The 16,384-nt window shown below is 61.6% G+C and overlaps 1 protein-coding gene across 1 annotated transcript; it reads left to right on the top strand.

The window, feature by feature from the left end:
- Positions 1–9,880: 9,880 nt before the first annotated feature.
- GRIFIN (galectin-related inter-fiber protein) lies at positions 9,881–11,582 on the top strand (the record flags this gene model as incomplete). The annotated part of the gene is made up of 5 exons (XM_079718308.1): positions 9,881–10,066; positions 10,307–10,386; positions 10,483–10,642; positions 11,119–11,285; positions 11,431–11,582. 5 exons carry the CDS (start codon positions 9,881–9,883, stop codon positions 11,444–11,446), a joined length of 609 nt encoding a protein of 202 aa, XP_079574434.1. The 3' UTR covers positions 11,447–11,582.
- Positions 11,583–16,384: the final 4,802 nt, after the last annotated feature.

Genomic DNA, 16,384 nt, shown 5'->3' with positions numbered 1-16,384 from the left:
GTCTCCACTTCCTCCCCGCCCACGCGGCCTTGCCCTCTGCCTCCCCCAGGGCCTCCTGTGGCGAAGCTCAAGCTGCGGCCCCTCTCAGGGGCCTCTCCCACCATTTCAATGGGGAGATCGGCCGACCATGCCCTCCGCTCTGCACCATTCCCCCGGGCCCTCTCCTGTCCCCTGAGGGCGGCCTGGCCTCTGTCCTGGGCCCCGGAGTCCTGCCCACCCCGGCCCTCCTCCAGAGCATCCTGCTGTGGCCCGAGGGACAGGCATCCTCCAGCCAGGTGGGCACCTGCCCTGAGTCGGTCTGCCCCTCCCCTGGTCCGCTGCTCCCTCAGGGACCTGGTAGGCACTCACTTCTTGAACCTGACCCTTGCTGGGCTTCCCCGTCGCACAGAAGGCCCTCCAGCACCACTGGAGTTAGACACACAAGTGGTTATTCTTTTCTTTTCTAGCCCAAGAGACACGTTGCAAAATTCCCACCATCACAAAACAAGCGGGACCTTGATGGCGTGGGGTGGAGGTGGGGTCATTTAATGGACAGTCTTGGTTTTGGGTAGAAAACACCACGACCCCTCTCCGGGATGTGTGGGCTGGTGGCACCCCAGACCCTGCAGAGTCCTGACCCTGACCTTACCTTGCAGACCCCAGAGCAGCCCACAGCTGCCCACCTCCCCATGTGCCCACACGGGCCCCCACCGCGTCCAGGTGGCCTCCGGCGGGCTCCACCTGCTCTGGCCTCAGTCTTCCACCGAGACTGTTCCCCGCACCCCCCGCGGCCGGCCGGCTCCCCACACAATGAGCGTGTACTAAATGTTTGTTGAATGAAGGATGGATGGATGGATGGATGGATGGATGGATGGATGGATGGACCTTGCGGACCGGGCTGGGGTCTTGCAGTAAAGGCCCTTTAATGTCAAGAAACCACCCCGCAGTTCCCACTTCCCAGAATTCCAGGCTGTGCCCTGGGGTGGGGAGGGCTGGGCTCCCTAGGCAGCCCCTCTCGGCCACAGGTTCTCCCCCGCCCCCGGGTGCCGGCCCACTGTGGCTCTCGCCTGCCCTGCTGCTCCTCGGGCTGGGGAATTCCACAGGTTCGGCTAGTGCTGGCCACGCTGCTCAGGGGACAGTTCCCAACCCCGGGTGACCCAGGGCAGGGGAAGCTTGCCAGCTGGGGGAGTGGGGAGCAAGTACGTGAAGGACACGGGGGACAGAGTCCTCGCCTGCCGCTCGCGTGCTGTGGTCCTCAGACAAGATACTCGGCCTCTCTGAGCCTCCGTCTCCCCCTGGGAAAATAGAGAGCCTAAGAGAGGATTCCTTCCGAGCCTCTGAGGCCCTGTGGAGCCCAACCCGGTCAGATGGGGTGCTGTGAGGGCCCCGCTCCTGACACCGATTATCCGTCCAACGCCCACCTTCTGCTCAGCTGCCCACCCAGCCAGACCTCATCTCAGGGGTGCAGCCCGCTCCCTCCTCTGGAGGCCCACCTGGCCCGCCCTTCTAAAGGGGCTGGGGGCTGCCCAGCCTGAGACGAGTGCTGGCCGGTGCCCCACGCTCCACGCATCGCCCCTGCCCCCTTCCCTGGCCCCGTTTCTCCATGCGCCTCTACTGGTCTCTGTCCATCTCATCTTCTCTCCCTGTCCCTCTCTCTCCCTCCCTGCCCCCCACCCGTGTCCCCATTCCCAGCCTCCACCCTGAACGGGGCTCTCAGCTTGGGGTTCTGAGACTCCGCCCCCCACAGATGTTCTGGAACTGGTGGGAGGTTATTTTGGGAGCTGGCGGCTCCCCTGGGCCCTTCCCAATGATCTTGGCGAGAGCGTTCGAGGGGGTCAGCCTGAGCGGGTGGGGGGCATGTGGCGGCTGGCCCGGAGGGGGCTGCAGCGAGCGTGGTGTGGGGACACAGTGACCACACTGACCTCCCGGTGTCCTGGGCGGGGGCATTGGCTGGGCCTCCCTGGCTGTGCTGGGCCAGAGCTGCCCCAGGAGGATTCTAGGGAGGGGGCAGACCCGGACCAGCTCATTCCCCACACTGTTGCCCCCAGCATTTAGGGGGACGCCAGAGGTTCCTCACGTGGTCCAGCCCCAGCCTGTCCCTCTCACAGGTGTAGCCTTAGCTCATCTCCACAATGTTACCTCACACCGCCCCAGCCCCCAACACCCCAGCCATGCCAGCCCCCTTGCTGCTCTGACCTCAGGGCCTTTGCACCTACAGTTCTCTCTGCCTGGGTCATTCTTTCTGGGTCTCCCAGGCTGGGTCTTTCTCAACGTGAGGTCTCAAGGCAGTGGTTACCTCCCCTGAGAGTCTCCTTCCTGCTCCAGCTGAAATAGCCCCCACCCCTCCCCTCCTACCATCTCAGCCTGCGCCATCCCAGAGAAGCAGAATGCTGGCACAGATGCAACTTAAAAATTTTCTAGTGGCCACGTTAAAAAAGAGTTTTTAAAACAGGTAGAGGGCTTCCCTGGTGGCGCAGTGGTTGAGAGTCCGCCTGCTGATGCAGGGGACACGGGTTCGTGCCCCGGTCCGGGAGGATCCCACATGCCGCGGAGCGGCTGGGCCCGTGAGCCATGGCCGCTGAGCCTGCGCGTCCGGGGCCTGTGCTCCGCAATGGGAGAGGCCACAACAGTGAGAGGCCCGCATAATGCAAAATAAATAAAAAAAAAAAAAAAATAAAACAGGTAGAATTGGGGCTTCCCTGGTGGCACAGTGGTTGGGAGTCCGCCTGCCGATGCAGGGGACACGGGTTCGTGCCCCGGTCTGGGAGGATCCTACATGCCGTGGAGCGGCTGGGCCCGTGAGCCATGGCCGCTGAGCCCGTGCGTCTGGAGCCTGTGCTCCGCAACGGGAGAGGCCACAACAGTGAGAGGCCCTCGTACTGCAAACAAAAACAAAAAACAGGTAGAATTAATTTTAATAGTATCTTATATATTTAACCCAGTATATACAAAATAGTATCATTTTAACAAGTAATCAATATGAGATTATTAATGAGATATTTTACATCATTTTTCTGCACTGTCTTGTAAATCTAGTGGGGTTTTTTGTTTTCTGGGGTTTTTTGGCCGTGCCGCACGGGTTGCCGGATCTCTGTTCCCCAACCAGGGACTGAAGCCCGGGCCATGACAGTGAAAGTCCGGAATCCTAACCACTAGGCCACCAGGGAACTCCCAATCTATTTTTTTTTTAACACTCACATCTCAATTCACACATCTCAGGTGCTCATCATCTAAGTGCAGTCAGGGGCTAGTGAACTGGATGGTACAGCTTTTTTTTTTTAATGCTACTGTCCTATTTTACTTTCTTCCTAGCACAAATCACCATCTAGAATATTCCACGTATAATATTTGTTGGGCTGTTTATCATCCGTCTCTCCCACCGCAATGCATGCTCTGTCGTTCTCCCCACAACTCCACGCAGCAGGCGCTCTGTAAATGTCTGGGAGCGAGTGATGGAGGGCTGCCTGGGGCTGGTTCCCCTCCTCTTACCTCACCCCTCACCGGGGACAGGTCATGGCCCCAGGTCACAGAGCAGCACATGGAGGCCCACTCTCTACAGAGTGGGGCCTGAACCCACGCCTGCTGTCCTGTGTCCCCACGTCTGGCCCGGTGCTGGGGGCGGGGCTCTCTGGGTCCTCGAGGCTCTGGCAGCCCCATCTTCAGGCCACCTCTAGGATCCCCCAGCCACCGTCTCATCTAATAGGATTCCCAGCCCCTCCGCCCTCAGATCCGGGCTGCTGCTGCATGTGTTTATAAACCTGGTGCAGGCTGCTTCCCTGGACGCTGCCGGAGCACAGAGCCCATCTGGAGGAACTCTTACAGTCTCCCCTCAAGGCCAGATGTCAGCCAGGCTGCTCCACCCTGCCCTGACCAGCCCGGCTGGCCCCCAGACCCTCTCATTGGCTGTTGTGCCCAGCCAGTGGCCCCCTTTCTGATAGGCCTGCCTGGGCTAGTTGAGCTTCCTCCACGATGGCTACCACCATGGGATAACTCATGGCTGGTACTGGCCCAAGGCCCGAGAGGTCCCACAGTCCATCCAGGTCCCAACCCACCAGGGCCATTAGGGAGCCCTCTCCCCCATCCCCCCCAGAGCAGCACCACCAAGGGCTTTTGGAGTCTCTCAAGCACATCCTTTTGAAGGGCTCCGAGTGACCCCTTGAGGGTCATTCACAGCAACGCCTCACCAGGGAAACTGGTGGTCACACTGCCCACAGTGGCCTCGGTCCCTCCATCTGTAAAGTGGGAAGGGAAGCCCTCACCCAGCAGGGCTACGAGCAGACATGAACTCACTTGGAGGACTGCAAAGGGAGGGGCTCTTGCTAACACATGCTGAGCCAAGGAGCGTAGCTGTGGGAGCTTGGAAATGACAGAGGGAAGCTGGGGGGCCTCTATCCTGCCCCCCAAACCCTGGCCCCACTTCTGCAGGGTTGTGACTAAGAACGGCAGCTCCACCAGCGACTGGCTGCCTGCACCTGGGCCAGCTCTAACTCCCCGTGAGCCTTGGTTGCCGCATCTATAACATGCCTGGTAAAATAGAATGGGGGTGGAGCGCTCCCCCTACCCAACCGGAGCTAAGGCCTGGCCCTGGGGTAGGTTCTGCACTCCCTCGGGGCTCCTGCCTCTGTCTGGGCAGGAGCCCCATTTGATGCCTTAGGCCCAGGCCTGCCAGGGAGGGAGAAACACCAGCCTTACCCCCACCTGCGTGGCATCTCCGTGGCCCGGTCCACCCAGAGCCCCATCTCCATGTCCCTCCTTTGGGCCAAGTCCAACTTTGCTTCTGTCCCCAGCTGAGCTCACAGGCAATGCCCATTGTCCCACTTGGCGACCTCAGAGGGAGAAACTGCAGCCCAGGGAGGGGCAAGGGTGCTCTGCCTGTCAGGGGCGGGTGGGCCTGCTCTGGTTTGCAGGGGCACGGAGGGAAAGGTGTAGAGCAGGGGGGGCAGCCCCAGAGGTGGGCCCTGCGGGGTCCGCGTGGGAGGGAGGCCAGGCCGACGCTGAGGGTCCTTTGGGCCGCCACTGGCCCCCCCTGCCTGGGAGGGGGGCGGCATCAGATCTGGCAGCACCTGCTTAGCACTGGCTCCAGTGAAATCTTATCAGCCCCCATGTGTCCCCAAGTGAGCAGATTCTCTGGATGATAAGAGATGCGGGGGCAGAAAGAATGAGACGCGGACAATGGCCAGGCATTGGGTGGGCAGCTTGGCCAGGAACAATGCCGGGCCAAATTAGGGAGGGGACGGTGGTGCCTGGCAGGGAAGGCCAGGAAGGGCTGGACTTCAGCCAGGCCTCAGAGGTCGGCTGGGGAGTTGTCTTTCCCATCCTGGCCTTTCCCTCCCCAGGGCCTTAGCACATGCTGTTTCCTTTGCCAGCAACACTCTTCCCCCCACCCCTTCTTCTGGCTAGTTCCTTCTCTTCTGGGCTCAGCTCCAATGTCACCTCCTCCAGGAAGTCTCCCCTGACCAGCTCATATCATATACAAGTCCCCCCCTGTACACGATCATCACTCCCCATATTTTCCCTTCAGAGCTTTTATCGTAATAATAACTCAGTAACGTGATGTTGGATTTGTCATTTAATGTTTGCTCCCTTCCTCAGACACTGGAAGCTCCATGAGTGCAAAGACTGTTTGTCTGTCTGTCTGTCTTGTGATCCATAGCACAGGGCCTGGCAGACAGCAGGATTCAGCTAACATTAGCTCCGTAACTGAACGGGCAGCTGGTTGTGATGTGGAGATGGTAACCCACCCAGCAGACGAATTCATGACAAGCACCTGGCATAGCACTGAGCACATAGTAGGGGCTCAGCTGATAAGTGGTAGCGATCGTGGCCAGGATGAGCTGAGTTCCCTTGGTCTTTCTGATATCTCCCTTCCCTGAGCCTGGGGCCTCTGTCTGCCCCAAGTGGCATGGTCATGGCATTTTCTTGAGCACCTACCGTGTGCCAGGAGCTGCATGGGCACCGGCAGGCGGGTGGGAGGAGGTGGGAGAGGAGGTGCCCCCATGTATCAGGCTCAGACCTGCCTCCTTCCCTATAGATCTCTGAGGGTCCGAGGCAGCTCCTGGCATGCAGTAGGGCCTCAGTGAATGGCTTGGATTGAAAATGACTTCTGTCCTGAGTGAGCGAGTGCAATTCAGAGGAGGGAGAGACCCAAGAAGCTTTTATGAGCAACTCAACTAAGCTTTGAGAGAATGGGACTGGGGACAGGTGGTGGCTGGGAAGCTGTTAGAGGATTCAGAGGGGACAGGGGAGGGAGCATCAGGAGTGCGGGACCTTGCTGCCCTCTCCCAGAAGCAGCCCTGGCAGCTCCAGCCTTTAACAGGCCTTACAGCCAAGGTCCTACGAGGGGCCTCAAAGGGGCAGCAGAGGCCAGAGCTCAGTGGCCCTGCTGCTGCCCAGGCTGCCTCTCAGCAGGCCCTCGCCTCCTGGGCCTCGGTTTCCCCACCTGTGTGGGACGGTGTTTTCAAACTGCCCTCACTCTCCCTGTTGACCCAGAGGGCACACTCACGCCGTGGCCCCAGCAGGGGGGAGAAGAGGTGAACCACTAAGTGCAAAGGCCACCAAGCACCCATCCAGGGGGAGAGCCGGCCCGAAGCTGTGTGTCCCGGGCCAGGCGTGGCCCCTGCCTGGAAGCTGCTGGTGCCTCCCTGCCAAGTGGGGGCTGGGAATCTCCATGCTGACCTGTCAGCAAGTGGTTCCAGATGTGGGCTGGGGACGGGGCGGGGGACCGGTCCTGGGAGGGTCTTGGAATCTGAAGAGGGCTCCTAGGGCAGCCTGGCCTGGCCTGAGACCCCCCAGACCTGGAATCGGTCATTGGTGGGCCAGGCTGGTCGCTCACGACAAGAGAGGATGGGGGCTGGGAGTCCGGAGGCGGCCCTCGCGTCCTGATGCTGCCACCCTTTGCCATGGGGCTCTGGGAAGGTTTCCCCTGTCTGTTTCCTCATTGCTCAAGTCGGCGCAATGACGCCTGACTCCACCAAGCCCATGAAAGCTGGGCTGGCCTCCCCAAAAGATGAGGCAGTCCTCGTCAAAGTGTCCTGGGGGACTTGTGCCCAAGGTCTGTGGGGCACTGAGGTGTGTGAGACCCTGCCTGGCGCTGACAGGCCTCCTGCACAGCCCTGCCTCCCGGTGCTCCGCTCTCACTCTTCACTACCACCTTCTAACTCTGACTCATTCTCTAAGACCCGCTTTAGCTGCCTCCTCCTCCAGGAAGCCAACCCTGATAACCTCCCATCCTGGTCTGGTGAAGGGCTTCACATCCAGGGGCAGACTGCTGGGTTCAAAATCTGGCTTTGTCACTCCATAGCTGTGTGACCTTGGGCAAGTTGCTTAACTTCTCTGTGCCCTTATATCCGGTGCAGGACATGTGATGCTGCACGTAAAGAGCTTAGCTGAGTGCCTGGCAGCGTGAGCCCCGGGTAGACGGTGGTTATCACTGTGCCATGGGGCAGGACTTCTCTTCCGGGTGTCTCTGAGCACCAGCCCCATGCCTGGCGCCACCTGGCGATGGTGGCCCCAGGGCTGAGGGCGGGCCTCTGAGCCCAGGCCGCCATTCTGGTGGAGATCCTCTGTGGAGCTGGGTGGAGACCCTGCTACCTCCTCTGGAGCCTATGGAAACCAACAGTCCAGGGCAAAATCGCACATCCGGGAGGAAGAGGGGCATGATCTGGCTGGGCAAGTCTGTTTGCTCCCAGGCCCCAAGCCATAGCACCCAGCCCTGGCTGGCCAGCTATTCCAGGTGGGGGCACTGCCCACTGCCCCCGCCTCAGGGGCCCCTGAGGACTGCCTGGGGTGTGCCTGCAGGGCTGGGCCAGCCACGAGCGGCCTAGGTGTCCCTCTCTCCATCCCCCCAGCCCCGCTGGGGCCTTCTGGGCCCTTGGCCATCCCCATTGCTGAGAGCTTCGGTTGCTCCTGGCTCCCGCCCCATGTAGGAGAGGTTCCAAAGCCACAGCCAGTGGGTGGTGAGACCACAGCCCTGGCCAGGTGTAGGCTCATGCCAGGCACAGGTGTCACGGGGTGGGCAGAGGCCCAGAGCTGCATCATCCCAGTTGGGCTTTCTGAGGTCTCCAGGCTGGAGTGAACAGGCAGGCTCACACACCGGCCCCCTTCAGGCCTAGTGGGCTACCTCAACACAGCTCCCATTGTCCCCCATTGATGGGGAGGCTGAGGCTTAGAGCGGGACAGGCCTGCCCAAATCAGGGGTCCTCGGGCTCCTCCCCCCAGGCCAGGGCCCGCCCCCGATGCCCAGCTGGGGCTGCAAGCCACTGACTCCCAAGGACTCTCCACCAGAACCCCTGCTGACCTCAAAGCCAGGAGACCACAGCCCAGGTTGCTGCATCCAGCCAGGGCTGTGGCCACCCCGGGCCACCCTCCCCTGCCCAGGAGACAGGCACAGGGAACAGAACCGCCGCGTGCAGCTGGGAGGACTGCGGCCCAGAGGCTCCAGGTCGCCCAGCCGGTCGGAGGCCTGCTCTGCTCTCTGACTGTGCCCTGCCCCTCACTGGGCCCTGGGCACCGGCCAGTGCTGTACCCAGAGTCCAGGCTCCACGTCCCCACCGAGCAGCGGGACAGGAGACGGTACAGGGAGGTGCAGAGGCAGCAAGGGGCCTCACCCTCCTGCTGGGCCACTGTGGCAGGGGCTCCCCTCTCTGTGATCCTTGGGGGGAGGCAGGGGGGAGGGGTCTGCAGCCTTCAGTCCCCAGGATGGCCACGCTGGGTTGGGACAGGGACGTGCACGCAGGCCGGCTGGTGTCTGAGGCTGGAAGCCATAGCAGGCAGCCTCACCTCCGCTGCCCAGGGCTGCCCCCTGCAGGTCCGGCCAGCCCTGTCCCGTGCCTGCCGGGGAGGACGAAACTGCCCTTCCCGGCCTTGGCCTTCGCATCACCCCCCTCATCAAAAATGACAGGCACACGCCTGTCACCAGCACAGGTGGAGAGGCCAGGCGGCACGCACCAGGGGCTGGAGGGAAGAATGGCCCGAGGGGAGTGGTGGGGTTACGCAGGGCTGGCAATCCTGGCCGAGCACCCCTCAGGCCCCGGGGGGCCAGATGCATGCCCACCCCGCCGAGGCTCGCTGGGCAGGGAAAGAGCAGTGGCACCTGCAGCGCACGCGCTTACCTCGGACGTGACCCCTCCCACGGCCGTGGGCGCGCTTCCCACACACCGCGTTTCCCCAGCCGCCCGGTCCCACGCTCACCAGCCCCGCGGCCCCCCGTCACCTGCACCCTTACACACTCACCCACCTGCTCACCGCACACGCTCGCCGCGCACAGCAGCCCCGGTGCTCCCTGAGCCGCCCTGGCTCCTCTCTGGGTCGGCCCCCCCGACAGTCCAGCCAAGAGGCCCCCACGGCTGCCCCCAAAGCCTGGGGAGACTCTGCCTGTCTCCGCCACACGCTCCCCGAGGGCCCCAGCCTGGCCCCCTCCCCCGCGCCGGGGCCCAGGAGCCAGGCCAGGAGAGAAGAGGGGCTGTGGGAAAGGCCCTCCCCCATCTTGTCCACCCGCCAGCGTCCTGGAATGCGCTGACCGCAGCGGCCCGGCCTAATCCCAGCTCTGCCCCTTGGGGCCAGCTGAGCCTCTAGAGCAGGGCAGCAGGGGGAGGCTGGGCTGCGCTGGGCCGGGGGCACAGGCTGGAGGCACCAGGTGGTCTGACAGCCCCGAAGGCCAGGCAGGCCTGGTAGGCCTCCCCCAACACCGCACCTCCTCGCTTGACCACATGGGAGGGCGTGGGTCCCTGAGATCCTGGAGGCGGGGGGGGGCTGCCTTGGCCACGCCCTTCCCTCAAGAATGGGGGAGAAGCTGCTTTCCCAGGTGCCTGAAGGATCCTAAGAAGTGAGGTGAACTTTGAGAGGCAGACAGGCCCCGAGGCAATGGGGGTGGGGAGGCGGCCACCCTGTCCCTGGAGCAAGAATGGAGGACCTGCTGGTGGGGGAGGGCGAGAGGCTGAGGATGGAGGGAGAGGTGGGGGCAGGGAAAGGCACGGTGACCTCATCAGCCACCCCTGGGGTGCGGCTCCCGAGCCCCCGCCCAGCCCGGCCCGCCTATATCCCCAGGCTCGTGCTGCTCCCAGCAGAAGCTGGAGAGATGGCGCTGCAGGTGGGTGAGACCCGGACTTGGGGAGGAGGGAGCGGGGCCAGCGAGGAGGGTCCCCCAGTCAGCTGTGCCCCTCCCCACAGAGCTGCCCTCCCACGAGACCCCCAGGCTGAGAGGGAATGCTGCTCAGAGGGCCAGGGTCCGGGCAAAGCGCGTGCACTTTGGGGGACTCCTGGGCAAGTGGGGAACCAGAGGGGGAGGACGCCACAGACACAGGGCCCTCTATCCGTCTTTTGCCTGCAGTTTGAAGCCTTCTATGCAGGGGGCCTGGCCCCGGGCTGGAACCTGCTAGTCCAGGGACACTCTGACTCTGGAGAGGACAAGTAAGGGACATCGCCCTCCCCAGGGTCCCCTCCTTGGCCTTGGGTGGGTGACCGCCCAGCTGTCTGCTGCTCTCACGAACCTCATGATGCCCCCAGGTTTGAGATCAACTTCCTGTCTGAGACAGGGGACATCGTCTTCCACATCAAGCCCCGGTTCTCCAGTGCCACCATCGTGGCCAACACCTTCCAGGGCGGCCACTGGGGCCAGGAGGAGGTGTCCAAAATCTTCCCGCTGGTGCTCGGGGAGCCCTTTGAGGTGACGGGAGTGGGGCAAGGCCCTTGGGGGAGGGGCAGGGAGGCGGGGGTTGGGGTGCCTGTGGACACATCAGGGCCACCTGCTGCTTTGTGGGAAGGATGCTGTGTAGCATCTAGGGCTCCCTGTATCCCTGGCTTCCAGCAGCACTGCTGTCCCCACCCGGAGCCCCTGGGGGAGGGGGCTTATTAGAGATGCTTACGGGTAAAAGGGCCAGTGCGGGAGTCTCACTGCTGGGCCTGGGGGGTGCCACAGGATGCCCACCCCCTGGCCGCCAGCCACCCCTCTGAGCAGAGAGGGAGGGACTCCCAGCTGGGGACTCAGAACTCCCAGGGGGCGGGCCTGCATGACGGGGGTTCCACGTGCTGAGGGAACCCTGGGCCCCCGGCTATGCTTCCTGGACTCAGAGCTCTTGGAGCTCAGTGCAGGGGCAGGTCGCAGGCCCAGTGGGCCGTGGGTCACTGGCCTCCCGCCCACAGATGGAGGTCAGCTCGGATGCGGAGCACTTCCACGTCCACGCCCAGGAGCACAAGGTGCTGCAGTTCTCCCACCGCCACAGGCCGCTGGCCGCCATCACCCGGGTGCAGGTGCTGAGTGACCACCGCCTGGCCCAGGTGGAGCTGGCCAGGAGAGGCCTGAGCTGGGGGTAATGTTCCCGCCCCACCCACAGAGCATCTTTATCCCGGGACCCCATTTGCCTGGGAGGGGGCTGTGGGCTTGCCCTGTCCCCATCTGCTGAGTCTGTGCAGGGGTGGGGCTGGAGCTGAGGCGGGTGTCTTGGATGCTTGCAGGGATGCGGGCTACTGAGCTGTGTCCGAAGTCCCAGGATCGAGCCTTGGCCATTGGCCATCCCACATGCAGTGAAACCCACGCTGGGGAAGCTGGGGGGAGGGCCCTGTGGTTCTGGGCCCCCCCACTCCAGCTCCACCTTCAATAAAATTTAAGCAGGCCGCAGGGGCTTGGCTACTTGGAGAGGGGGATGGGCTGGGGTGGGGTGGGGCCATTCGAAGCAGCCCTGGACACCCTCCCCAGGGCTAGGGGTCAGGGGCCCCTGAGACCTATGTCCTGGGGGTGGTCCAGCCCCTTACCTCACCCCCAAGACACTGAGGGTCTGGGGGGGTGCTGGGATGGACACAGGCTCGTGGGGAGGCCCCTATCTGGGGGTGGGGAGTGGTGATGAGATCCAAGGAGGGGAGGGCTCCTGGCCATGGGCCAGAAGGTCCCAACTGGTCCTCACCCAGGACACTCACACCCTCCGGCTCCGCCCTCAGCCCCCAGCCCAGGGCAGTCTACAGAGAGGTCCCAAAGCTTCCTCTTTGCCCTACTTCCCGTAGGGTGCACGGAAGGGTCCCTCCTGCAAGTCCTGTCCCTGCCCCCTTCTGCCCTGGAGAGTGAGCACAGCTGGGAGTCCCCCGGCCCCTGGCTCCGAGCCCAGCTCACCGATCCATCTCTCTGTCCATATCAATTAAAATACTGACGTCACAGTTTAGGATGAGGCTTAGCCGGTGTTCACCCTTTACAAGTGAATTATTTAAAGAAAAGTCGCAGGTCAGTGATATCACAGACAGAAGGGTGGGGTGTAGAACCGGCTGTCTGGGTCTGAGTTGCAGCTCTGCTGCCCCGATGTGCGGCCTTGGCCAAGTTCCTGAACTTCTCGGCACGAAGAGAGCCCTCGAGTCATCGGGAATGGTGAGGCTCCATGAGCTGATTCAGGAGAAGCACTAGAGAAATGGCTGGCACTCGTCATGACATCACCTGCTGTGGGAGTCCTGGCAGGACACAGATCTGCCCCAAGCATCTTGCCCTCTAAGCTTTACAGCTGGGGAAACTGAGGCGGGGTCCGGGAAGAAGTCAGCAGCAGGGTGGGGCCCACAGAGGGGAGGGCCCAGCGACCCAGTGCCCTCTGGAGCTGAGGAACCATCCAGAGTGGGCGGCAGCTGAGCAGGGCAGAGGGGAGACGGCAGTGCCCCCGCCCCCAGGTGAGACAATGGTGGCCCCAGACTCCAGCAGTGCAGCTTCCTTCCTGTCTCCGCTCACTTCCCCGTCTGTGTCCGTGGCCCAGCTGGCCCAGGAGCCCCTTCCCGCCCCCTCCTGCAGGAGGCCTGGCCTTTTGTGTCAACCGGGAGGGGCTGGGGGCTGGTGGGCTGGTGGATGGGTAGCCAACCAGGCCCTGGGAAGGACTGGGTTGGCAGGGAAGGGGCGAGGCTTCTCCTGCCCCTGGGGACGCCGAGCCCACCGACGGGGCTTCCCTGCTCATGGTGCAGGCCCCCTGCTTTGCGACCTGAGCTGGCTGCTCACCCTCTCTGGGCCCGGTCTCCCTGCAGACAAAAGGCTCCCCTTCTGGTGAAACTCCGCCTCCCCAATAGCAGTGCAAGGTGGGAGCGGGGGAAGGACAGAATACGCCAGGTTTTATCTTCTTCAGTTTGGGGCGGCTGCTGCTGAGCCTGCGGACAGCCTGGGCTCAGAGGCAGACACACGGACTCCGAATTTTGCTGGGCTCCACCCAAGGGCCAGGTCAACACCATCTCCCAAGAACTTAGCCAGGTATGGAGAGCCACGCTCCTTTTACCGATGTGAAACAGGCTTAGAGAGGTTAAGTGACTTGCCTAGCATTGCTCAGCAGATGAGGGACGGAGCTCAAATATCCAGATCTGACAGGCTTCAAGCACACACACACACACACACACACACACACACACACACACACACACACACCATCCCTTGACGTTGGCTCTGAGCTGAGTCAGCTTCGAATCAGCCCTTCTGTGGGGCAAATCAGACCTCAGGGGCCGCAGACCCACTGCGTCCTTGAGCCTCAGTCTCCCCAGCTACGAAATGGGGTTCAGGCAGCTACGGTCTCAGAAGGTCCTGCTGCAGGGGCTACGCACCATGTGGTAACCCTTCCGTGACCCCACTGCTCTCAGCGCACAGTGGAGGTGCCCATCTGTAACTGTGCCCCGTCTCAGCACCACAGCCCCTTGGACAGAACCATCGGCTCCTCCCTCGGCTCAGAGGACACCTTCTCTGGGAAGCCCTCCTTGACCTCTGCTTCCCTCTACCTCCTGCCCTCAGCACACTGCCTCTTCTGGAAGTCGGGGACCAGGTCTCACTCCAGCCCCCCGGCCCCAGCTGCTCCAGAGCACATCTAGCTCTGTAAATGTTTGCTGAATGAGTAAGTGAATAAATGAATGATTGACGTGGAAAAAACCACTTACAGCCTTGAACAAGTAAGCGATGGCCCTCCCAACAGGGGATGTGGACCGATAAGGCCTCTACTGCAGGCTCCCGTCTTGTTTAAGGTGGTCCCCACACTTGGGAGATGAGAACAAACCCAACCCCTCCCCTCCATGCCTGAAGGCCTCGCACCTCCGGCTCCGTCTCTCCCCGTTTGTCCGCCTCCTTCCAATCCTGGAACACACTGAGCCGTCTCTGCCCCAGGGCCTTTGCACTGGCACCTCCCCCAGACACTCTTCCCCAGCGCTCAGCCTGGCCGGTTCCTTCTCATTACACAGGCCTCTCTTCTAGATGCTGCCTCCTCAGAGGGACCTCTAGCATCTGGCTGAATTTATTCTCCATCGCTGTTGCATTTGCTCCCAAGCAGCAAATTATGGTTCACAGGTCTACCTGCTCACAGGTTTGCCAGCTGGACAGTCAGCTCCTGGACATGGGCCGGCCGGCCTATGTGCTCACCATTGGATTTCTCATGCCTGGAACAGAGCCTGGCACACTGGAGGCACCAATAAATATCTATTAAATTAATGGAACCACACCCTGCTTGAACCCTTCTAGGGACAGGCAGCTCACTACCTACCATAGTAGCCCATTTCCCTGCTGACTGGAAGCAAATTCTCCTCCTACCCCCATGCATTCCCATCCCTCCCCTGTGCCATGGCAGAGGCCCCTCGGAAGGAGCCCACACATTCCTTGACACCCTACAGAGATCCAAGGACATCATCAGGGTGCTGTGTTCTAGCAAAAGGAGCTGTAAGAGGTGAACCCAGGCAGCCCCTGCTCCTGGCAAGCCAAATAAAATCTCTCAGAGGACCTGTCCTTCCCTCAGTTCTCTGGGTGGTGTCTGTGAGGGGCAGATCCACTGGGCTGGGCCTGTCTGAGGAGACACAGCTGCCTTGGTGAGAAGGCTTGGGCCTTGGAGAGTTAGGTCTACAGGCTTCCAACACCACTGACTGGCCAAAGGAGCCAGGCTCTCTGATGGTCAAGGAGAGAGTTCAAATGCCCATGGGGCCACGTGACTAAATGAGGCAGATACGGCAATAGCGACTGGTGGGGCCTGTGGCTAATAGGAAAGGACTTACCCCATCGTGTTCAGCTCCTTACAATTACGCACAGGAAAACGTGGGTCCAGAGTGGGCAGATATTCTGATTTTTAAAAAACCTGAAGTTAAGTTGCTGTCCGATAACCTCTTGTTTCTAAATACTGGCCACTATGTATACTAAACAAGGTATCAACCTCCGAGCTGCCCTGGGGGTGACTAGTTCAACACTTTTGCCCTGTCTCGTCCCATCAGGACGGGGTTACGGGTCACCCTGGGTGGGGAGCTGCCTTCCTGCCGTCCCTCCGCACATTCTTAAGGTCTCTCCACCCCGTGAGGAACACACAGACCAGCAGAGGGCGCCAGGCATGGGTTTGCCTCAACCCCAGCTGCAGGTTGCAGAGTCCCACTTCCAGGGCCGGGACAGGGTGGGGTCTGCATTCCTGGGCTCAACGTTTGAGTTCCTGCAGAATGACAGCCTGGGCCCGAGGCCAGATGCTGAGACAGGGAGAATCAGGTCTGGCCAGGCCCTCCCTGTCCTATTGACTGTAGAACCCAGGCCCTGGTCCTGGGCTGAATGATGGACTTGAGCAAATTACAATTCCTCTGAGCCTCAGTTTCCAATTCTGCATAGTGGGTGGGGCCTCCCAAGTGCAGCAGGATGCGGTCAGCGTGGCCCCTGGCCCTCCCATGGAGGAGAACAGGGTCGGCTGGAGCTGCTCCCTGCCAGGGCCCGTGGACGTCTCCAGCCTGGCCTGGCACAGCTGAGGGCTCCTCCCACACCACACCCCAGAATTCCTGTACCTTGGCTCACCTGACTCCTGCTTCTGGCTGAGGAATGGCTGCCACGGCTCCTTCATGGCCACCATGAGCGCGGGGGCTGCCGGGAGAAGCTGACACTGAGCTCCAAGTGTGTCTCAGCCTGACCCAGGAGGGCTGGGGGCCACCAGGGCAATATGCTTAGGGGGCTACAGTGACACCCTTAGCGTGGCTCCTCTCTGCTTGGGGCAGAAGCCGAGCTTGAGTGGCAAAAGCTGTCACCACCTTGGACCCTCAGGGCAGCTCCCAGGAGGAGGGAAGTGACTCGTAGGTCCCAGTGGTGTGGGTGCTGCCTGTCACTGGGGGCCCTGCAGGCCTCTGTGGCCAGAGGTCCCACGCAGGGACTCGCCTACAGTGTGAGGGTCCCACGGGGTTCCTGGCTGCAGCAGTGAGGGGAGCAGCCCATATGCGGCAAGGTCTGCTCCACCAGTGAAACAAAAAGAATAGCTAAGTAGATGCTCGACATGCACTGACCGTCTCTGGAAGGATTTGGGAAACCTGGTTGCAGGTGACCGGGACCTGCTGGGCTGTAGTAGGCTGGAGCACCCGTCTTAAATATTCATTTTTAATTCCCCCCAACATTTTGTTGTGAAAATTTTCAAACGCGGGGAAAAGTTGAAATGATTTTCGGCAAACACCCAAGTACCCACTATCT

Source organism: Hyperoodon ampullatus, assembly GCF_949752795.1.
Source record: "Hyperoodon ampullatus genome assembly, chromosome: 14".
Taxonomy (NCBI): domain Eukaryota; kingdom Metazoa; phylum Chordata; class Mammalia; order Artiodactyla; family Ziphiidae; genus Hyperoodon; species Hyperoodon ampullatus.
This window is presented reverse-complemented; position numbering and strand designations above follow the sequence as displayed.